The sequence below is a fragment of the Dermatophagoides pteronyssinus genome, unplaced genomic scaffold (genome assembly GCF_027571235.1).
Source record: "Dermatophagoides pteronyssinus isolate colony J.1.1.1.1 unplaced genomic scaffold, Derpt_VIB-CSIC_2022.12 sq0041, whole genome shotgun sequence".
NCBI lineage: Eukaryota > Metazoa > Arthropoda > Arachnida > Sarcoptiformes > Pyroglyphidae > Dermatophagoides > Dermatophagoides pteronyssinus.
Genome location: NW_027461564.1, coordinates 113,860 through 133,904, shown reverse-complemented (window position 1 = coordinate 133,904; position 20,045 = coordinate 113,860). Strand labels below are relative to the sequence as shown.

Here is a 20,045-nt window from a genome sequence, read left to right as displayed (position 1 = left end):
GTATAAATTTTGCCTATAGGGTTTTTTGTTTGCTTGTTTCGCTAATAATTTCTCTTTTGGATAAGAAAAACGAAAGTTTTTTTAATAGATTTTTTTTTTTTTTTTTTTTTTTGGTTTTCAAATAAACGTATGAAGAAAGAGAAGAAATGATATTCTTGTAATTCAATCATTATCATCATGTGGAATTGATTGGAATTTTTGTTTTTTTTTCTGTTTCTCTCATTCATTTTCATTCATAATTTTTTTTTAATTATCACAGATTTTCATCACAAATTATCTTAATTAAACAATTTTTTTTACTTAATTCCATACTTTCTTCATACTTTCTTCATATGAATATTATGAAGAAGAGGAAAAAAGATTTAAAAAATCTTTAACTAACTTTTTTTTGTTTAATTATAAATCCAATAAATGTATTTTTTTCTTCTATGTTTCTAATTTTATTCAGAAGAGGGAATTATTTTATAGTTTTTTAAAAAAATATCAAGGACATTTTTTCTTCCACCATACATTCTGTAACAATTTTTTTGAAATGTTTTTTTTTCGTTTAAAGTAAATATTGATTGATTGAAAGATAAACAATCAATATTTTTTCTTGAATTTGAAATATTAATCTTTTTCTTAAAATCATCGATTGATTTGATTAAATGATTGATAATTGTCTTGTTTGATTGGAAATTTTGAGCAGGCATTTTATTTAATTTGTTGTTTTTATTTTCGAACGGATGAAATTTATATAAAATTGAAAAAGGACAACCATACCGGCAATGGAGTTGCGGATTATTGAAGAGGATCGGAAAGAAACCGGAATTTTGTTTTTCTCTTCTATTTTGAATTACCCGAACAAATCCGGTTATTAAAAGAAGAAATTTGAGAATGAAAAAAAATATACAAAGATGATTTCATATAATAGGTCATCTCTCTTCTCTTATTTTCCCATTCAAATCTTATCATAACTCTTTCTGTTGTTGGTTTACGTAAAAAACTTACGTAAATGCAATGCTTACTTGATGACCTAAATATTTTTTTTGTTGTTGCTGAGAAACGGGAAAAAATTTTTATTTCAAATTTTTATTTTGGTATTTTATTTGACGTATGCAGATCAAAAAATTCATATTTTTCCCCTATTTCCAATGATATTATCAACGTCAAAATACAAAACAAAGCAAGCAACTTTATTGTGTTTTTTCCAGATTTTCTGTACATTTTGTCCATTTGGTTGTCAGTAATTTTTGGTGAATGAAAAAATCAATGTGAATTTTCTGTGTTTGTTTGTTTGTGTTCTCAATCCGGTCAAAAAACTTGATAAAATTTTGCTAAAGCAAACAAATAATTGTCCATTCCAGTTCAAATTCGTTATCAATCGATTGATTAGGATTTTTTGTTTTTGTATCAGGAAAATGCAATGAAATTCGTCACATAATTTTTTCTTGATAAAATTTTGTCAATTTTTTTCGTCATCAACAACAACGGCAACAGCAACCCAAAACAAAATTCAAAATCGTTCAATGACTTGAAAAGGAAATGGTTGTTGAATTTTCAATTCAATTGATTGATTGATTGATTGAACAAGATTATATATATTTAATGTTTTTTTTTCATGTTTTGATGATTTGATTGAATTTTATCCGATTCGAATTTTTTTCCATAAACCAATCGATCTAATTTGAACAACAACAAAAACAATCATAACGACGACGACTACGACGACGACGACAACGATAAAATGCTTACAGATTTTACAATGAAAACCATAATATTGGAATTATTACTTGTAATATTCAATCTATTACAACAATTTATTATACAATTAAAATTGGCCAATCTTGAATCCTGTATATTGATGTTTCTTTAACAACCAAAAAAAAAATTGTAAATTTGTTTATTGTGAATAAAATTTTTCTGATTGATTTTTTAGCCAAATCATGTGGTTTTTTTTTCTTTTTCATTGTTTTAAGATTTTGTCAATAGTCAGCCATTAAAATGTCATGTAAAAAAAACCCCTAACACACACACGTTTTCAACCAAGATATGATGATGATGATGTAATATTACTATATTGACGTCATCGAATGATGAAATTGAGTTTTTATTGTTTTTTTTTCATTGGAAATACCTCCGTGATCGAATCGATAGCAATCCATCGATTGGTCATTGGATTAACAACAATTTTTTTTGCTAAATTTTTTATTTTTATTCTATATCTTTTATCTTAATTATTATACATTTCTTTAATAGTTTCATCATAAAATTTTTGCAATTCACGACGTTTAATTTTCATAGATGCTGTTAAAAATCCACTATCCAATGACCATTCTTTTGAACAAAGTTTAATTTTTTGCGGTGTTTCCATTTTATGCAGGCCAACACTTGAACAAAATTGTTTCAATTCGCTAAGAATTTTGGCCACCAATTCTGGATCTTCACATTGTTGTTCAAATGTTAAATCTTTTTTATTCATTTCCGCTGCTAATCTTGCTAGATTTGCTCGTGCAGGCGCAATCAATGCAATAACATAAGTATGCATTGAATCACCATAGATACAAACATTTTCAACATAGGGAAAATTTTTCAATTCTGTTTCCACCTGGGTTTTTTGTTTTTGGATAGAATAAATTGGTTATTTTGATAATTTAAAAAATTTGAGAAAAAACTTACTTTACCCAATGAAATATATTCACCAAATTGTAATTTAACTAAATCTTTTTTACGATCAATAATTTTAATGGCACCAATTTTATTAATTTCGCCAATATCACCCATTTTAAACCACCATATACCATCTTTTTCTTCAAACGATTCGGCAGTTTTATCCGGTAGTTTAAAATAACCTTTAGCTATAGATTTACCACCAATAACTAATTCACCACGTGGATATGGTTTATCATGAACGGAATAACCACCTTCTAGCCAATCGATCAAACGTATTTTAACATTTTTCAATGGTGTACCAACATTACCAATCGATAAATCATGTATGCTCATCAATGTTGCTGCACCACATGTTTCCGATGCACCATAACCAACGAGAATCTGTACATTAAGAAATGCTTTCATCATACGTTGTGTATCCGGACTAAGTGGTGCACCACCCGATATCATATATTTAACTTTACCACCAAGATTTCCATTCAAACGTTTACAAATTAATTCATTAACCATTGGTGTATCAAAACCACGTTCCAGCCAATAATTTTTATAAGCAAGAAAAAATTTAACCAATTGTTTCATAAAAACACTTTTCTTTTTCTCAAAACGATCGGTAATTGCTTTCCGTATTCGATCCATAAGCAATGGTACTGCTGCCATTATTGTTGGCTGTAATAATTTTAAATCACCTTTTTGTCCTTTCAATATGGCTGTTGAATTATCCATCATTGTATATGGTGATCCATAACCGATTTTAATTCCAATACCAAACAATGCTGATTCGACCATTAATTCAAATATATGTGCTAATGGTAATGTTGCATAATATGTATGTGCATCATATTCATCGATAATTTCTTCATTAAAAATTGCATATGCAGCATGCATTGTTGCAATAAAATTTTCATGTGTTACCAATACACCTTTTGGATTACCAGTTGAACCTTTTTTTTAAAAGAATAATTTTGTGAAACACCTATCATTAATCGATTTAATCAATTACCTGATGTATAAAGTATAACAGCCAGATCACTTGGTTTTGGTGGTGTATATTGAAGTTCATTTTCCCGTAAATAACCAATTCTTGCTAAATGATCATAGGTTATTAATTTTATCGAACGATTTTGTTCTTGTAATTTTTTATTAAAATCCTGTTCAGTTAATGGTTCTGAATTCAATAGACCATGATGTACTTCAATAACATAAATATTTTTAACCAATGTCATTTGATCAATCAATTCAAATAATATTGGTAACATATTACTTGTTGTTATAATATGTTCCACTTCAGTTTCCTGTATTCCATATAGTACACTTTTTTTACCTAATGTTGTATATAATGTTGCTACAACAGCACCGATTCGAAACAATGCATGTGCACATAAAAACCATTCTAATTTTGAGATTGGATGAAAAAGTTAATTAATTAATTAATTTAGGAAAAATTATCACCTGAACAGCTTAATTAGGTAAGCATAACAAAACTTACCTAAACGTGTTTCAGAAAATATCAATACATTTTGTTGATATTGAACACCTTCAGCAACAAAACCATATGCAAGATTACTAATCTGTTTATCAACCTCTTCCAATGTCATCCATTCATATTCTCCAAGATGATATTTAGTAAATTGTTTACCACTTCTTGATGATTGTTTAACAACATTTAATAATTTTCTTTGTGCTAAAATTGGCATATTTTTTGGATTCAATTTCAATACTAATTGTTGTGATTCCGGTAATGTTTGTGCTTTCATTATATAATGATTACGAAAATTATCAACAACCCGTACATATGGTGAATAGGGATCGTTTGGATTTTCTAATGCTGCAACAACTTCACGTTGTTTTTTAATAGCAATCCATGGTTGTTGAATTAGATAATAAATTGGAAATGTTATTATATCGAAAAATATTACAATCAATTTTACGATAAAAACACCCATTGAAAATGGGGATTTTGGTGTTATTTGTTCATCATCGCTGTCCGACAGAATTCCATTACCGGTTGTTGTTGCTGTTGTACCGCCATTTGAATGATGATTTTCAGTCATGTTTGTTATTTTTGCTTATGGATATTCAAGAATTCAAATCAAATTATTTTCCGTTCAATTCTTCAATCAATCACTATTATTCACTCGGTACATATGAAATTTTTTTTTTGAATAACTGTTTTAAAATAAATCATAAATGAAAAGGTTTTTTTGAACGAGTGCTGGTTCGTTCTTTTTTCCATTCAAAAAAAACCATTCAGACTGTGTAAGTCAAATGATTACTTTTTCAAGATAACCGAAAATTAATCTATAAATCGTGAGACATTTATTTCTGTGAATTGATAATGATGATAACAACCCGAAAGCCGACAACAACAACAAACCGTTTTTTTAAAATGCGATATCAATTGATACAATCAAAAATCAAAAAATAAATGTATGGTACCCAATAATTTGAGATTGATACCCAATAAAATATAAGACCATAGTTATTCGCAAATCATTATCATCATGATAATCATTATTAATGAAATTATCAATCATTTTTTTTCTTATACGTTCGAATCAATCAATCAATTTTTTGTTTGGTTTCTGTTCGACAATCAAACAAACAAACAAACAAACAACAACAGTTCCTGTTCAATAAATCCTATCCAAGGACAAAAAAAAAAAATGGAAGAAAATTGAAAAACAACAAACCATGATTAGCATAAATGAAATAAAATGATAAATTTTCAATTATATGATTATTTCAAGAAAAAAAATCAGCAGAAAAAATTTGACAATCCATTTTTCATTTAATGTAAATTTTCTTCTATTTGAATCTTGTTCACTAATAATAATTATCTTCAATCGAAAATAAATGTGAATCTTTTTTTTTACAGAAAAAAAATATATTTATCACCAAACAACAACAACAACATCATGAGATTGAATAATGTGATTAAAGTAAAGTATGAATTTGTTGTTTTTGTTTTGGTTGTTGTTGTTGTTGTTTTGTTAATTTTGATTTTTTCAAATTAAAAAAATCATCATCATTATCATTCGAATCATCAAATTGATCGATTATTTTTTGTCGTCGATTTAATGGACGTTTTTTGGCAACTGCCAACCATCTAGGACGTTGTTTTCGTCTTCTTCGTTTTCTTTTTTTTCGTCGACGTTGTTGTTGTTGTTGATTTGGTCGACGCCGTCTTCTCCTTCGTCGTCGTCGTCTTCGTCGTCGTCTTGGACGATTATAATTTGGATTTCGATTTGTTAACGATGTTGGTCTACGACTATTACTATTTTCGGAAAATAGATAATATGGATAATAATATGGTGGATATATTATCGTTGTTGATGGAATCACCGTTTCAGTTTCAGTTTCAGTAACAATAGATTCTGTTGTTGTTGTTGTCGTAACTGAAATTTTAAAATTTTTTAAAAAATTATAGATTTTTTCATAAACAAAACTTACAACATTTATAAACTAATGCTTTTGGTAATAATAACAGTAGAAATAATCTTTTTGAAATTACACATGGTGATTGTGATGTTGGTGGTCCTAAAATTGGTACAGTTTGAATTAATTTTCTTGATTCTTTACGATTTATAACCAAAGATTTGTTATTTGGAATGATGATTGAATGAGATTCAATGAAAATATTCATCAAATCAACAACAACAAAAATAATCAAGAATAACCAACATTGAAAATAAGTTAAACGATACATTTTTTGAATAATCACATCATTCATTCATTGAATTTATTTAATGAAATTTTTCAAAAACAAAAAAAATGTTCAGGAAAAAAAATTAACCCAAATGATGATGATGATGAAAAAATAGAGCAACAATGGTCATCATCAACATGATGCTGTAATCATTCAACTGTATGATCCATTTTTTTGTGTTTCGATTGAATGATTTTTTGTTTGTTTGTTGATTGATTTGCCCAAACAACAAATTGTTGTCACGAATTTCGATTCTTATCTGCATCGATTACCTTATCATCATTGTTATCATTTGATTCATTATCATCAAATCTGATTGGTATTTCTGCTTCCGAAATTGATTGATTAAATTCTTTAGAAGATGTTATACCATCATCCAATTTATCATCATCATTCAAATCGATCGATTGTATTGATTCGGTTTCATTTGGTAATGCACCACCATCCCCACCATTTTCATCATTAGTTACATTCAAATTCAATGTTATTGATTCGGGACCATTCTTTTTACATTGTTCAGGTATATCCGATGGTATTGTAACGGATAAATTAAATATTCTTTTCACTGTAACGTAAATGTTATTAATTGATTACTCTTGGTTGTAAAATAATTAAAATTAACGGAAAAGAAATAGAAAACATACTTGGAATGATTGCTTTTTGATAGAATGAACATCGTACATTGTTCAACATACGATTTGTAATCGTTCGTATTTTATCATTATTATTTACTGAAATTGTTTGATTCAATAATGATGATGGCAAGGTTTTTGATTGAATTTCTTGTGCAAAACAGAATAATTTTAACGAAAAAAACAATGAAATAATAAAGATGGTTAATATTTTAAAATTTTCCATCATTATTATTATCATTTGATGGATTCTATGCGATCAATCAATCAATGTATGACAACGGAATGATTGATTGGAAAAACACTTATGATATTCTTCCCAGAATCCAATCCCTTTAACCTGGATCTTTTAAACGAAAACGAAACTTTTAATTACATAATTTTGTTTTTTTAATTATAAATTTTTTTCAAAAAAAATAACTAATTAGGCATGAAAAAAATGTTTGTTTAAACAGATGATAATGACAACAGCCAACAACAGATCAAATACACATCATTCTATTATTTGACTTTGATTTGAATCGCATTTTACATTTTATGAAGTTTTTTTTTGATGGACAAAACATGAAACAAATGAATAAATAAAAAACTGAATTCAATTATACGGAACATTGAATTTGAAGGATTTTGGAAAAAAAAATGTTAATTATCATAACATCCATTGTGGTTGTGGTTGACTTTTGAAAATATTAATTTCATCTAATATTTCACCATTCTGATCATCCGATATTTGTTGTAATCGAATATGATATTTATCAATCATTACTAAACGTGTATAACCATAATCAAGAAAATGACAGCTAACCCAATTTTTCAGTTGATTAAATGGTGGATGAAATTCTAGATTACCAGCACTACCTGTTGTTATATGAATAGGACCTTCAGGATGATCATATGGATTATTGGAATGTTTTCCATTCAATATTGTATAATTATAAATCGGATCTAAACGTGCATAAAAATGTTCATGTCCATAGAATTGAATATCCACACCATATTTGAAGAATAAATCTTCTAAACCATATTGTCTTGGGGAATTTGGTCGTCGATGCATCCGAATACCTTGACGGATTTCTTTTCGTTCCATTGTATGATGATCACATGAATCATCACCCATTTTTAAACAATAAAGTGGTCGATGTCCCATAACAATAATCCATGGTTGTTGATGACGATTTTCATTAGCCCGTTTTAAATCCATTTCTAACCATCGATATTGTTGTTCGATTTGTTGCCAACCATATTCCGTATAATAATAATATTCCGTTGAAAACATTATAATATGAATTGGACCAATATTCATACTATGATAATGATTATTCAAACGTTTATTTAATGAAATGTTTTGCATCAAATGATCATTATTATCAAAGCGATCACCAATCATTGAAAATCTTGAATCATAATGACTAAAATTATTAAATTCTTCATGATTTCCTGGACATGTCATATATGGAACTTTCGATGCAATCGGTTCAATTGTTCGCATAAAATTATGTCCACACCAACCATTTTCCTTGGGAATAATTGAAAAAAAGGTTATTATTAACCATATGATATTGACAAACAAACTTACCGAACAAAGATCATAGGCAAAATCACCAACATGAAATATAACATCGAATAAATTTTGTTCAACATCTTTTTTCAAATATGGTAATGATTGATCATTAACATAACCAAGATCACCATAGATAGCAAAGCGTGGTAACCATTCATTTCCAATTGGTAATGTTTTAAATTCATAAATATCGGATCTATTTTTTCCCTGTTCAATCCAATAAACTATGATAATAATAATAAAGTGAATGAAGAAGATTCTTGGATAATTTTTCCCAAACTTACAATAAGTTGTATTTGGTTTAAGTGAATTTAATAAAGCTCTATATGTACAATATTTAATATCTAAATCTTTAAATGATTCCATTTCTGCAATTGATGATTGTAATTGTTTGGATGAATTATTGTTCCGGCTATAAAATACTTTAGCATTTTGTTGCTGTAATGGACATGTTTGTTCAGGTATTGTCCATGTTACAATCATTTCAGTTTCATTAGCTAAAAATTTTTTTGTTTGTTTGTTTAATTAATGTTAATGATCAAAAACAAAAGAAAAATCTTTCAATACTTACTTCCAAGTGACAGATGAATCTGTTCAAGTGTCAAACAATAATTATCGATAATGATTGAAATTAGCAAAATTATTAATAACGATTTCATTGTTTTAATGATGTTAAAGTTGTTGTTGTTGTTAAAACTAAGAAAAGATTTTTGTCTATTAATTGATGATTTTCATTGTCATCCTCATTCATCTTTGATCATTCTGTGTGTTTTGATGCAAAAATCAATTGATCATTATAAAAGAAATGGAAAAAGAATTTAACAGCAGTGAACTAAAGTGAGATTTGCTGTCATTTTTCTGTTTTTTTTTATTTTTTGATTAAAAAATCGATTTTATCGATCAATGAGATTTGTTTTGAAAAAAATTGATAAGATTTACATTATTATCAATATTACAAATACAATACAAATGACAAAAATGTTTCTTTTTTTATCAACATAATACATTATCAATCCAAAACAATCAATGATCGAACAAAAAGATAAAAGATTTCCAAGTTTTTTTAAAAAGATGTAATAAACTTGCAAGAAAATAACTGTTCAAAATCCACGCATACATTTCGGTTTTGATGAACTTTTGATGATTTCAATTTCATCCATAGCCTTTCCATTCTGTTGCATTGAATGACAAAAAAAAACAAACAAAACAAATATTAGTTGTAATGCTAATTTATAATCAAAAAATAATAAATAATTTAACATCAATTTCTAACATCATCATCATCGATTTATTGATGTACAACGTTCATCCAATGTGGTTCGGGTGTACTTTTTAGAATTTCAATTTCATCCATAACTTTTCCATGCTGTTAATTGGAAAAAAGAAAATCAATCATTTTTAAAAAATCATAAATAAGTCAAATAATCAAATACCTGATTAATCGAAATTTGTTGTAAACGTATATGATATTTATCTTCAAACATTAATCTAGTATAACCATAATCCTCCAAATATTTTGTAACCCAATCATCTGATTGATGAAATACTGGATGTGATTTTACACTTCCAGCACTACCTGTTGTAATATGGATAGGTGCACCTGGATGATCATATGGATTATTTGATTTGGTTCCATTATACATTTTTCGTTTATAAATTGGAAAAAACCGTGCATAAAAATGTTCATGACCATAGAATTGAATATCCACACCATATTTGAAGAATAAATCTTCCAGACCATATTGTCGTTCACCTTTCTCATACATCCGGATACCTTGACGAATTTCTTTTCGTTCCATTGTTTGATTATCACAAGATCTATCAACTACTTTAACACAATAAAATGGTCGATGACCCATAACAATAATCCATGGATGTTTTTGACGATTTTCATTAGCCAGTTTTAGTTCTTGTTCTAACCATCGATATTGATGTTCGATTTGTTGCCAACCATATTTCGTATAATAATAATATTCAGTCGAAAACATTATAATTGTTGCTGGTCCAATAGTCATGCTATGATAATGATTATTCAAACGTTTGTGTATTGGATCTGAATGAATTGGTTGACTACGATCACCAATCATTGAAAATCTTGAATCATAATGACTAAAATTATCATGTCTTTCATGGTTACCCGGACATGTCATATATGGAACTTTCGATGCAATCGGTTCAATTAATTTCATAAATTTATGTCCAATTCTACCGTGTTTCTATATTTGAGGAGAAAATCACATTCAGTTTATTGAGTTCATAATAATAATCATTGCAGGTCTTCTCCATACATACACTATTAAGATCATAGGCAAAATCACCAATATGAAATATGACATCTATTAAATTTTTATGAACATCTTTTTTCAAATATGGTATTGATTTGGCGTTTCGATAACCTAAATCACCATAGATGGCAAATCGCGGCAAAAAATTTTCATCATTTTTCATTGTTTTAAATTTAAATAATGATGATTTTTTACTATCAAGTTTAATTCTATAATCTGATTTCGAATAACAAAAGCAAAAAATTATTGAGCTAACATAATCAATTTTACAAAAAAGTCTTACAATATTTAGTTCCTGGTTTCAATTTAGTCATCAATGCACGAAATGTAGTATATCTAGTTTTACCATCTTTAAAATATTTAGATTTTGCTTTTACTGTTTGATTTAATGATGTTTTTGATTTGCCATAATAAACACTAGCGTTGAATCTAGAATGATAATAATGTTTATTTGGTTTGATCCATGTAACAATCATTTCAGTTTCATCGGCTAAATAATAATCAATCAATCAAAATTCAATACTTTAATGCTAATGGATTTTGTTTTCATACACAAAAATCAAACAAAACTTACTTCCAAGTGAAATATGAACCTGTTTGATTCCATAAACGATGTTAACAAAACAATAGCAAAAAATTATCAATAATAGAATCGATAATAATTTCATTTTCACTAAAAGTTTGAAAATTGGATAAAAATTTCATCAACAAAAAGAAAAATAACTCTACTGAATTTACTTTTATCATTTTTCATTTGGATATTTTTTTTGTTTCCAAAACAGTATATGTAACATTTTCAATTGGAAAATTATTTTTTTGAATGTCATCCAGGTATATGTGAAAACCAGTCTGAATTTGAAATCAATTTTTTTTTTTTTGTTTGGAAATGTTAATACTTTTTCCAAATGAAAATTTTGACCTATAGAAAAGATTCCTTTGAATTAATGATCAAAACGAATTTTTATTTTCGAAAAATTATATTTTATTCAATGCTAAAGAAGAAAACATCAATTTTCAATGGTGTTCAACATTCATCCAATGTGGTTGTGGTGAACTTTTCACAATTTCAATTTCATCCAATACTTTTCCATGCTGTTAATTGAAAATGGAAAAATTATCAGTTTTTTTATCGAAAGTAAGTAAGATAAGTGTTTTAATTTACCTGATCATCAGATATTTGTTGTAAACGAATACGATATTTATCTTCAAACATTAATCTTGTATAACCATAATCATAAAAATGTTCGGCAACCCAATCATTTAAATGATTAAATTCTGGATGTAATTCTTTATTACCTGCACTACCGGTTGTAATATGGATAGGTGCACCTGGATGATCATATGGATTTTTTGATTTAGTTCCATTATACATTTTATATTTATAAATTGGAAATAACCGGGCATAAAAATGTTCATGACCATAGAATTGAATATCCACACCATATTTGAAGAATAAATCTTCCAGACCATATTGTCGTTCACCTTCATCATGCATTCGAATACCTTGACGAATTTCTTTTCGTTCCATTGTTTGATGATCACATGAATCATCGCCCATTTTTAAACAATAAAGTGGTCGATGACCCATAACAATAATCCATGGATGTTTTTGACGTTTTTCATTAGCACGTTTCAGTTCCTGTTCTAACCATCGATATTGATGTTCGATTTGTTGCCAACCATATTTCGTATAATAATAATATTCCGTTGAAAACAATATGATTGTTGCTGGTCCAATAGTCATACTGTGAAAATGATTATTTAAACGTTTATTCAATTTATCCGAATGAATTGGTTGACTACGATCACCAATCATTGAAAATCTTGAATCATAATGACTAAAATTATCATGTCTTTCATGATTACCAGGACATGTCATATATGGTACTTTTGATGCAACCGGTTCAATTGATCGCATAAAATGATGTCCAACTTTACCGTGTTCCTATATAGAAAGAAAATCATTCAGTGTTTTTTTGTTTTTCCAAATTGATAATAAAAAGCAAACATTCATACATCATTAAGATCATAGGCAAAATCACCAATATGAAATATAACATCAAATAGATTTTGTTCAACATCTTTTTTCAAATATGGTAATGATTGTTCATTGACATAACCTAAATCACCATAGATAGCGAATCGTGGTAACCAATTTTCTTCGCCCGTTTTCAATGTTTTAAATTCGAATATTGATGATTCCAAATCATCCATTTGAATTCTATAATCTAATGAATAGAACAAAAAACAATTCAAATAAGGTAATCAATAAGAATATGTTAATATGTTAATTTGGCTTACGATATTCAGTTCCAGGTAAAAGTCCGGTTAATAATGCACGATATGTTGTGTATTTAGTTTTATCATCTTTAAAATATTCGGATATTGCTTTTACTTTTTGATCAAATGATGATTTGGCTTGACCATAATAAACAACAGCATCCGATGTTTTATCATCATGTTTATGTGGTTCGGTCCATGTTACAATAATTTCCGTTTCATTGGCTAAATATAATTTGAATAAATTAAAAGAAAACAAAACAAAAACAAACTTACATCCAAGTGCAATATGAACCTGTTCGATTCCATAAACGATGCTTATGGTGCAAAAAAATACAATTAATACGAATTTCATCATTATTAAGCTTTGTCTGATGATCTTTGAAAATTATTCCGGGAAAAAACTTACTTTAAATAGGGAAAAATAATAGCAAAAATCTCTAGATAAGATTAAATCAACGTAACAAACAAAAATCAAATACTTGGGAACAATTTTAGTCTAATCAATTGAGACAACCTGAAGTACATCAATCCTGTTGAGATTCAATAATTAAAAAAATAAGACATTTATTTTGATTTTTCAAATTTTGTCTTGTTTTATCGATTCATTATCATTATCAATTTAATTTTTTTTACAATCTTCAAAAATGAAATGAATCAAAATGAAGCAAAATGCATTAAAACTCATTCAATTAAAAGATGTTAATTAATTAATTAATGATGATTATGATGATGAGTTTCATTGCCGTTGATAACAGTTTTGTAATAATTTTTGTTTGTTTGTTCAAATTGAATTAAAATCTTTTTGTTTAAAAAAAGTTAATTAATAACAAAAGTATTCGACTAGTAAATATTGTATATAAAACATTCGGTGGAATTTATTTGAAAAATGTGAAATTATTAAATGATTGGATGTCAGTCACATCATACATCCAATAATAACAAGCAAGTAAATGTCAAAAAAAGCTAAACGTCAAGAAAGACATGCCAAACTTTCAGATCCAACTACAACACCACAAATCGATGATCGTACATTATTGATGTTAACGAAAAAAGGTTATCGTTTACTGACCATTGTTGGCTTCGGTTCATATGGCGAAGTATATAAAGCTGAACGATTACGTAACAATGAAATTTGTGCTGTCAAAATTATTGATCTATTGCGATGTAGTCAAAAATATATGCAAAAATTTTTACCAAGAGAATTGGCCGCGTTGATGGAAATAAGACATGAAAATATAATTCGTGTTTATGATATATTTCGTTCCAATAAAAAGATTTATGTTTTTATGGAATTCGCTGCCAATGGTGATTTGGCTAAATATTTAAAAAAACATGGCATACTTTCCGAACGACGAGCAAGAATATGGTTTAGACAGGCATGCCAAGCACTTTATTATCTTCATGAGGAAATGTGGACGGCACATCGTGATATTAAGATTGAAAATTTTTTACTTAATGATAAATGGATAATAAAATTAACGGATTTTGGTTTTACTACCGATGTACTGGATATGAATGACGATAATGTTTTAAGCGAAACATTTTGCGGTACATTGCCATATTATTGTCCACAAATATTTCGTCGACAACCATATAATCCATTCAAAGCTGATACATGGGCAATGGGTGTTCTATTATATGCTATGTCACATAATCGATTTCCATTTCATCATCGGGATCCTAAAACGAATGATGCTTGAACATATGGATAAATCATATATACTTTCAAGGTAAACAATTTGTGATTATTGATTTCATTTTTCCATTAAAAATTTGTTTGATTTATCCAAAAATAAAATAGGTTACGAGATAATATTTCTGAAGAATTAAAAGATTTAATATTAAAATTATTGGAATATGATGAAGAACGACGAATAACTACTACAGATATTTTATCACATCAATGGTTATTGTTTGATGATGAAACAATGAGCGAATTTGATAAATAAATAAACAAAAAAAAATAATTATATTTCATCAAGTAATAAAATCATCAAATTAACAATAAAATAAACATATATATTTTTAATCAATTTTTAAAATTAAATTAAATTCATTTATTTTTACAAAACAACTTTTTTTTGTTTGTATAGAAAAATATAAAAACGAATGCAAAAAGTAGAGTGAATATGTTGGTTCGATTTTTGAAATGGCAAGATCAAAAAGTCGATCTAGATCTAGATCGAAAAAACCACGCGCAGAAAAGCCAACATATCCGACTGCAATTGGTGAATTATTGGATGGACGTTTTTTAGTGGAAAGATATTTCAATTCAGAATTATTACCCAATTATTATCTTGGAACATATCATGATTCGGATCGTACACGTTGGATTTTTATCAAAATGAAACATAATCAAGATTCAAATGATGTTGATATGATACGATGGGAATATAAAATATATAAATCATTGGAAACATCAGCAGGAATGTTACGTGTACCAAGAGCATATTATAGTGGATCAGTATTAGTTTATGAAGCATTAGCTATGGAATTATTGGGACCAAGTTTATTGGATATGTGGACTAAATGTAAAACAACGTTTATCGATTCGTGCATTGGCACAAATTGGTTATCAATTAATTTGTTTGATGAAATATTTTCATGATCGTGAATTTGTCTATCAGAATATAAATCCCGAACATTTCCTATATGGTGTTAGTGGTTTAGATAAATGGATGTGGATGTATGCTATTGATTTGAAATGGTGTAAAACATTTATTGATGAAAAAAAAGCACACATTACAATGGAAACAGCAAGTGGTCCATTGCATATTGGTACACATATACGTTATATGTCAATCAATGCACATCGTGGTGTTGAACAAAGTCGTCGTGATGATCTTGAATCGATTGGTTATTTATTAGCGTATTTATTTCGCGGTGAATTACCATGGATAGAATTGGAAAATAATCCGAATGAAGAAGAATGTCATGAACGTATTGCTGTTTGTAAAGAAAAATCATTATCAACAATTTGTCAAAATATGTTACCCGAATTTCAACAATATTTAACCGATGTACGAAAATTATCGTTTGATGAAAAACCAAATTATCAAAATCTAGGTGAATTATTTCAAAATGTTCAACGATTCATTGGATTTGAATCAAAATTAGATCTTTATGATTGGAATGGATTTCATCAGCCAAAAAATTGATTCACTGATTTTTTTCATCAAAAAATTACCGTAACAAACAAACAACCAAACAAAAAAATCAATATTCATTCAATAAATAAATTTTTAGAACGAGTGCTGCCATCTAGTTTGAAATAAATTTTATTGATAAAAACAATGATAATAAATCTACAATTTTTTTAAAACATTTTTGAATTATTAATTGAATTAATCATCCTATTCAGGTGATTTTTACCAATCAATTTTTGATTATTGAAAAATTGGTCCATCAAAATGAGCATAATAAATGTAGGAATCATGATCAATAGAAACATTATGAGAAAGATAAATTCACGTTTGATTTGAAATGAACTTAGATTTTGAATGGCCATATAGAAAATTAATGATATTATTATTGTAATGATTAATTTGATAAGAAAATTCAATATTGATCGAATAAAATTATCCGTTTGAAATGAATGATAAAACTTTTGGATTATTGATTCGGTCAGTAAAATCAATAACAGATCGAATGGTGAATATAATTGATTGATGATTGATTGATGATTACTTGGTTTTGACATTTTCTTTTTCTCATTGGGAAACAACGATTTTCGGGATGAAATTGTTTTTTAAATCAACAGAAAGAAATTTTCAGTTAAAACTCACATCATCATATAAAATACAAGACAAAATTTCAAACTTGATTCATTCTTTTATGCGGGAAACTTTTTTGAAAAATTTTTTCCCAAAAAAAATTTCCTTGAATTTTTTCCCAAATTAATTTAATCAAATCAAATTAAAAAATTGTGGCTTTAAAAATCTTGAAAATTTCTTTCCAATTCAAGATTTTTTTTTCAGCAATTTTCAGTGATCTACCTTTAAATTCAATGGTTATTATCAATTCATCGGATTATCATTCAGATGATTATCATCATCCAGATAAAAATCAATTAGCAATTAATCAAACAATAGCAATATTTGAACAGACATTAATTTTAATGGGCATTTTCATTACTGTGTTTGTATTGATTTTAAGTACATTACATTATTGGAAAAAATATCAATATATTCAACAAAAATATCATGAACTTACATTGTATAAATTGGTATTTGCATGATGATTTTTTATTTTTTTGCCATTGATTCTTATGTAAAATAAATAAAATATTCTTACTATTCTTGAATTGCTGTTTTTCTTTTTTTGTTGTTGTTGTCTTGCGTAAAAGGATGATTAATTAGAAAAAAAAATTCAAAAAAAAAAAAAAAAATCATTGGTAATAAAGTCCAAATGGTTATTCCGGAACGGAGGCTCGAACTCCGGATCTTGGCATAGCATAAGGCATACTGCATTATAAGTACCACGCTTTACCGACCCAGCTCTTCCGGAAAGGTCAAGGACTCTAAAACCACCCAATCAGGACCACAAGGATCGCTATTATGTTGGAAGAAGCCCGAACAGATATTTCACCTTGAATTTGTTTCATATTTAAATTTCAATTAATTTTTCATATTTTTTTGGGAACAAATTTTTGGTTTGATTTCATTGATTGAATCAAATTCCGATGGATCAAATCAATTAAAATTGAAATTTTTTTTCCTTTTGCTTTTCTCTCAAACGATCGATTTATCGTCGTCAAGATTTGGATTTTGTTTACGTTCGCATTTTTGTAATAATTTTTTTTCTTCAGTCAAAATCAATCGTCGATCCACAATTGAAATGGTGTTTTGAGAGAAAAATTGATTTTGCTGTAGTCACAATGGTCAAAACGATTTATGCCAAATGTGCTATGTATGATAGTTTGTTTCATTGTGACTACACATTATGCGTAAACATGACAAATATTTTTTTTTTTTTCGTCGAGCACCACGTGTTTTTTTATTTTGATTTTTAAATATCAAAAAAGATTTTCTTAAAAATGTTTAAAAATCGCCCGTTATTGGATAAAGATTTATTGAAAAAACGTAAAAAATTAAAGAAAAAATTATCAAAATTAAATCGACAAAAATATCGTAATGTTAATGACAATGATGATGATGAAAAGTTGAAAAATGAAAAGAAAAACATCAATAACGAAGAAAAATTACTAGAAGATATTGTTTTCAATACAAATGCATCAATATTGAATCGAATCGATCGTAATGTCGATCTTATTTCCATAGATCTTGACGAAAATCCTACCAATAATATTGATAATGATGATGATAATAATTTACCAAACAATTTATTCATTGTAGATAAACATGGTGATGATCGTAATATTGATTTTGATGATGATGATGATGATGATGGTCATGATCAAAATGTTACCGATATCGTCGATGATGGCCATAAACAACAACGTGAAGAATCGATGCCAGTTGATGATGACGAAGATGATGATGATAGAATGGCACAACGATTCAAAACAGAATTGTTTGAAAAATTACATGGTGATGGTGGTAAACAAAATGAACAATCGACAACAGCCAAACAAGTTTGGTTTGATGATGATGATGAAATTGATGTATCCATTGCATTGGATGATTGTAAAAAATTACCAAAATCAGTAAAATCTCAAGATAAATATCGTCAATATTTGGAACGAAAATTTACTGAAATTTATGAACCACCAAATTGGGCACAATCAAAAACATTGGAAAATAAACGAAAATCACGTCAACACAAAGATCAAGACACTGATGACAGTGACGATGATAATGAAATTCAAGTTGAACAAATTGCCTATGGTAACCTGAAAAGACCAAATCAAATTCATCAATTGAATAAAGAATTTTTACGAGTGAAAAAATGTCCACATCTAAATCAATCAAGTCGTATTCGTACACCATTAAATTGTTTACAATTTCATCAAAATTCTACTGTTGCAATGATTGGATCATCAATTGGTTTGATTCGTTTGTTTCAAGTTGATGGAAAATTAAATTCCATTATACAATCAATTTATTTTCAAGGTTATCGTTTAACTGATGCTCGATTTATATCTATAAATGGTCGTGAAGAAATTCTTGTTGGATCGGATGGTATGAATACAAAATGTCATGGTTTTTGTTATTATTATGATATGTTAGTGGGAAAAATTCTTAGAATTCCATTGACAAAAGGTGGTAAACATCGATATTCATTACGTAAATTTCAAATATCACCAAATAATCAATTTATAGCTGCTTGTGATGATAATGGTAATATAAATTTATTATCATCAACAACAAAAGAATTAATCAGTGAAATGAAAATCAATGGTAATGTTAATTGTTTATCATTTAGTCCGGATTCAAATTATCTGATTGCACATGGTGAACAAACTGGTGGCCAGGCATTTATATTCGATATCCGACAATCAAATAAACAATGTATTAATCGTTTTAATGATTTGGATACAATATCGGCTACATCAATGGATTTAAGTCCAACTGGAAACCTGTTAGCAATTGGTTCAAATATGGGCGTTATAAATCTATATCAATTCAATGATGTTATCAAACAAACAAATCCTAAACCGATAAAATCCGTTATGAATCTAACAACAGCTATAACATCCGTCAAATTTAATCATGATGGACAATTATTATTATTCGCATCGAATCAGAAAAATGATTCAATCAGATTTTTGAATACAAATTCAATGACTGTTTATAAAAATTTTCCATTATTTGTTGGTGGTAATAGTGGCCGAACTTATGGTAGAATTTTTGATTTAGATTTTTCACCACATAGTGGTTATGCATCATTTGTAACCGGTCATGGTACTGGTCATTTGTTTCGTATTAATGAATATTCTAATTATTGATTTTTTAAGAGAAAGAAAA

At 27.7% G+C, this 20,045-nt stretch overlaps 8 protein-coding genes across 10 annotated transcripts; 2 read left to right on the top strand and 6 right to left on the bottom strand.

The window, feature by feature from the left end:
- Positions 1-1,866: 1,866 nt before the first annotated feature.
- LOC113794638 (long-chain-fatty-acid--CoA ligase 4-like) lies at positions 1,867-4,878 on the bottom strand. Its single transcript, XM_075823924.1, has 4 exons — positions 4,139-4,878; positions 3,653-4,042; positions 2,659-3,593; positions 1,867-2,587 (listed from the first exon to the last, which is right to left on the bottom strand). Exons 1-4 carry the CDS (start codon positions 4,701-4,703, stop codon positions 2,213-2,215), a joined length of 2,265 nt encoding a protein of 754 aa, XP_075680039.1. The 5' UTR covers positions 4,704-4,878; the 3' UTR covers positions 1,867-2,212.
- A 600-nt stretch (positions 4,879-5,478) lies between these two features.
- Positions 5,479-6,382, bottom strand: LOC113794660 (uncharacterized). 2 transcript variants are annotated; one of them, XM_027344797.2, is made up of 2 exons: positions 6,106-6,382; positions 5,479-6,047 (listed from the first exon to the last, which is right to left on the bottom strand). In XM_027344797.2, the coding sequence occupies exons 1-2, from the start codon at positions 6,380-6,382 to the stop codon at positions 5,587-5,589; spliced, it is 738 nt and encodes a 245-aa protein (XP_027200598.2). In that variant the 3' UTR covers positions 5,479-5,586. The 2 variants fall into 2 exon arrangements, with proteins under 2 accessions (XP_027200598.2, XP_027200591.2); XM_027344790.2 differs by having other exon boundaries at positions 5,483-6,047; positions 6,103-6,382.
- Positions 6,367-7,368, bottom strand: LOC113794949 (uncharacterized). Its single transcript, XM_027345118.2, has 2 exons — positions 7,003-7,368; positions 6,367-6,923 (listed from the first exon to the last, which is right to left on the bottom strand). The coding sequence occupies exons 1-2, from the start codon at positions 7,229-7,231 to the stop codon at positions 6,598-6,600; spliced, it is 555 nt and encodes a 184-aa protein (XP_027200919.2). The 5' UTR covers positions 7,232-7,368; the 3' UTR covers positions 6,367-6,597.
- Positions 7,369-7,494: 126 nt separating this feature from the next.
- Positions 7,495-9,398, bottom strand: LOC113794649 (acid phosphatase type 7-like). Its single transcript, XM_027344780.2, has 4 exons — positions 9,123-9,398; positions 8,836-9,048; positions 8,567-8,775; positions 7,495-8,506 (listed from the first exon to the last, which is right to left on the bottom strand). Exons 1-4 carry the CDS (start codon positions 9,208-9,210, stop codon positions 7,640-7,642), a joined length of 1,377 nt encoding a protein of 458 aa, XP_027200581.2. The 5' UTR covers positions 9,211-9,398; the 3' UTR covers positions 7,495-7,639.
- Positions 9,399-9,519: 121 nt separating this feature from the next.
- Positions 9,520-11,571, bottom strand: LOC113794709 (acid phosphatase type 7-like). Of its 2 annotated transcripts, none has more exons than XM_075823928.1 (6): positions 11,411-11,571; positions 11,120-11,326; positions 10,844-11,052; positions 9,985-10,767; positions 9,812-9,917; positions 9,520-9,723 (listed from the first exon to the last, which is right to left on the bottom strand). In XM_075823928.1, exons 1-5 carry the CDS (start codon positions 11,502-11,504, stop codon positions 9,840-9,842), a joined length of 1,371 nt encoding a protein of 456 aa, XP_075680043.1. In that variant the 5' UTR covers positions 11,505-11,571; the 3' UTR covers positions 9,520-9,723; positions 9,812-9,839. The 2 variants fall into 2 exon arrangements, with proteins under 2 accessions (XP_075680043.1, XP_075680042.1); XM_075823927.1 differs by having other exon boundaries at positions 9,523-9,723; positions 9,825-9,917.
- Positions 11,572-11,777: 206 nt separating this feature from the next.
- Positions 11,778-13,540, bottom strand: LOC113794806 (acid phosphatase type 7-like). The gene is made up of 5 exons (XM_027344949.2): positions 13,393-13,540; positions 13,138-13,341; positions 12,853-13,064; positions 11,999-12,781; positions 11,778-11,928 (listed from the first exon to the last, which is right to left on the bottom strand). The coding sequence occupies exons 1-5, from the start codon at positions 13,472-13,474 to the stop codon at positions 11,851-11,853; spliced, it is 1,359 nt and encodes a 452-aa protein (XP_027200750.2). The 5' UTR covers positions 13,475-13,540; the 3' UTR covers positions 11,778-11,850.
- Positions 13,541-13,829: 289 nt separating this feature from the next.
- LOC113791223 (testis-specific serine/threonine-protein kinase 4-like) lies at positions 13,830-15,128 on the top strand. Its single transcript, XM_075823930.1, is given in 3 exon segments — positions 13,830-14,807; positions 14,809-14,849; positions 14,921-15,128. Coding segments are annotated over 3 exon segments (927 nt in total). The 5' UTR covers positions 13,830-14,069; the 3' UTR covers positions 15,069-15,128.
- Positions 15,129-15,200: 72 nt separating this feature from the next.
- Positions 15,201-16,370, top strand: LOC113791222 (uncharacterized). The gene is given in 2 exon segments (XM_075823929.1): positions 15,201-15,652; positions 15,654-16,370. Coding segments are annotated over 2 exon segments (1,008 nt in total). The 5' UTR covers positions 15,201-15,268; the 3' UTR covers positions 16,278-16,370.
- Positions 16,371-20,045: the final 3,675 nt, after the last annotated feature.

What these genes read in the sequence shown, in the direction of transcription:
- LOC113794949 (XM_027345118.2), bottom strand. Translation starts at nt 7,231, where the DNA reads ATGATAATAATAATGATGGAAAATTTTAAAATATTAACCATCTTTATT. An exon ending in TCAAAAAGCAATCATTCCAA is followed by an intron (nt 6,924 to 7,002) that starts GTATGTTTTCTA and finishes TTTACGTTACAG; the next exon opens with TGAAAAGAATATTTAATTTA.
- LOC113794649 (XM_027344780.2), bottom strand. Translation starts at nt 9,210, where the DNA reads ATGAAATCGTTATTAATAATTTTGCTAATTTCAATCATTATCGATAAT. An exon ending in GATTCATCTGTCACTTGGAA is followed by an intron (nt 9,049 to 9,122) that starts GTAAGTATTGAA and finishes AAAAATTTTTAG; the next exon opens with CTAATGAAACTGAAATGATT. An exon ending in TTGCCTATGATCTTTGTTCG is followed by an intron (nt 8,507 to 8,566) that starts GTAAGTTTGTTT and finishes ATTATTCCCAAG; the next exon opens with GAAAATGGTTGGTGTGGACA.
- LOC113794709 (XM_075823928.1), bottom strand. Translation starts at nt 11,504, where the DNA reads ATGAAATTATTATCGATTCTATTATTGATAATTTTTTGCTATTGTTTT. An exon ending in GGTTCATATTTCACTTGGAA is followed by an intron (nt 11,327 to 11,410) that starts GTAAGTTTTGTT and finishes ATTATTATTTAG; the next exon opens with CCGATGAAACTGAAATGATT. An exon ending in TTGCCTATGATCTTAATAGT is followed by an intron (nt 10,768 to 10,843) that starts GTATGTATGGAG and finishes CCTCAAATATAG; the next exon opens with AAACACGGTAGAATTGGACA.
- LOC113794806 (XM_027344949.2), bottom strand. Translation starts at nt 13,474, where the DNA reads ATGATGAAATTCGTATTAATTGTATTTTTTTGCACCATAAGCATCGTT. An exon ending in GGTTCATATTGCACTTGGAT is followed by an intron (nt 13,342 to 13,392) that starts GTAAGTTTGTTT and finishes AATTATATTTAG; the next exon opens with CCAATGAAACGGAAATTATT. An exon ending in TTTACCTGGAACTGAATATC is followed by an intron (nt 13,065 to 13,137) that starts GTAAGCCAAATT and finishes TCTATTCATTAG; the next exon opens with ATTATAGAATTCAAATGGAT.
- LOC113794638 (XM_075823924.1), bottom strand. Translation starts at nt 4,703, where the DNA reads ATGACTGAAAATCATCATTCAAATGGCGGTACAACAGCAACAACAACC. An exon ending in ATTTTCTGAAACACGTTTAG is followed by an intron (nt 4,043 to 4,138) that starts GTAAGTTTTGTT and finishes TCTCAAAATTAG; the next exon opens with AATGGTTTTTATGTGCACAT. An exon ending in TGTTATACTTTATACATCAG is followed by an intron (nt 3,594 to 3,652) that starts GTAATTGATTAA and finishes TTTAAAAAAAAG; the next exon opens with GTTCAACTGGTAATCCAAAA.
- LOC113794660 (XM_027344790.2), bottom strand. Translation starts at nt 6,382, where the DNA reads ATGAATGATGTGATTATTCAAAAAATGTATCGTTTAACTTATTTTCAA. An exon ending in AGCATTAGTTTATAAATGTT is followed by an intron (nt 6,048 to 6,102) that starts GTAAGTTTTGTT and finishes TTAAAATTTCAG; the next exon opens with TTACGACAACAACAACAACA.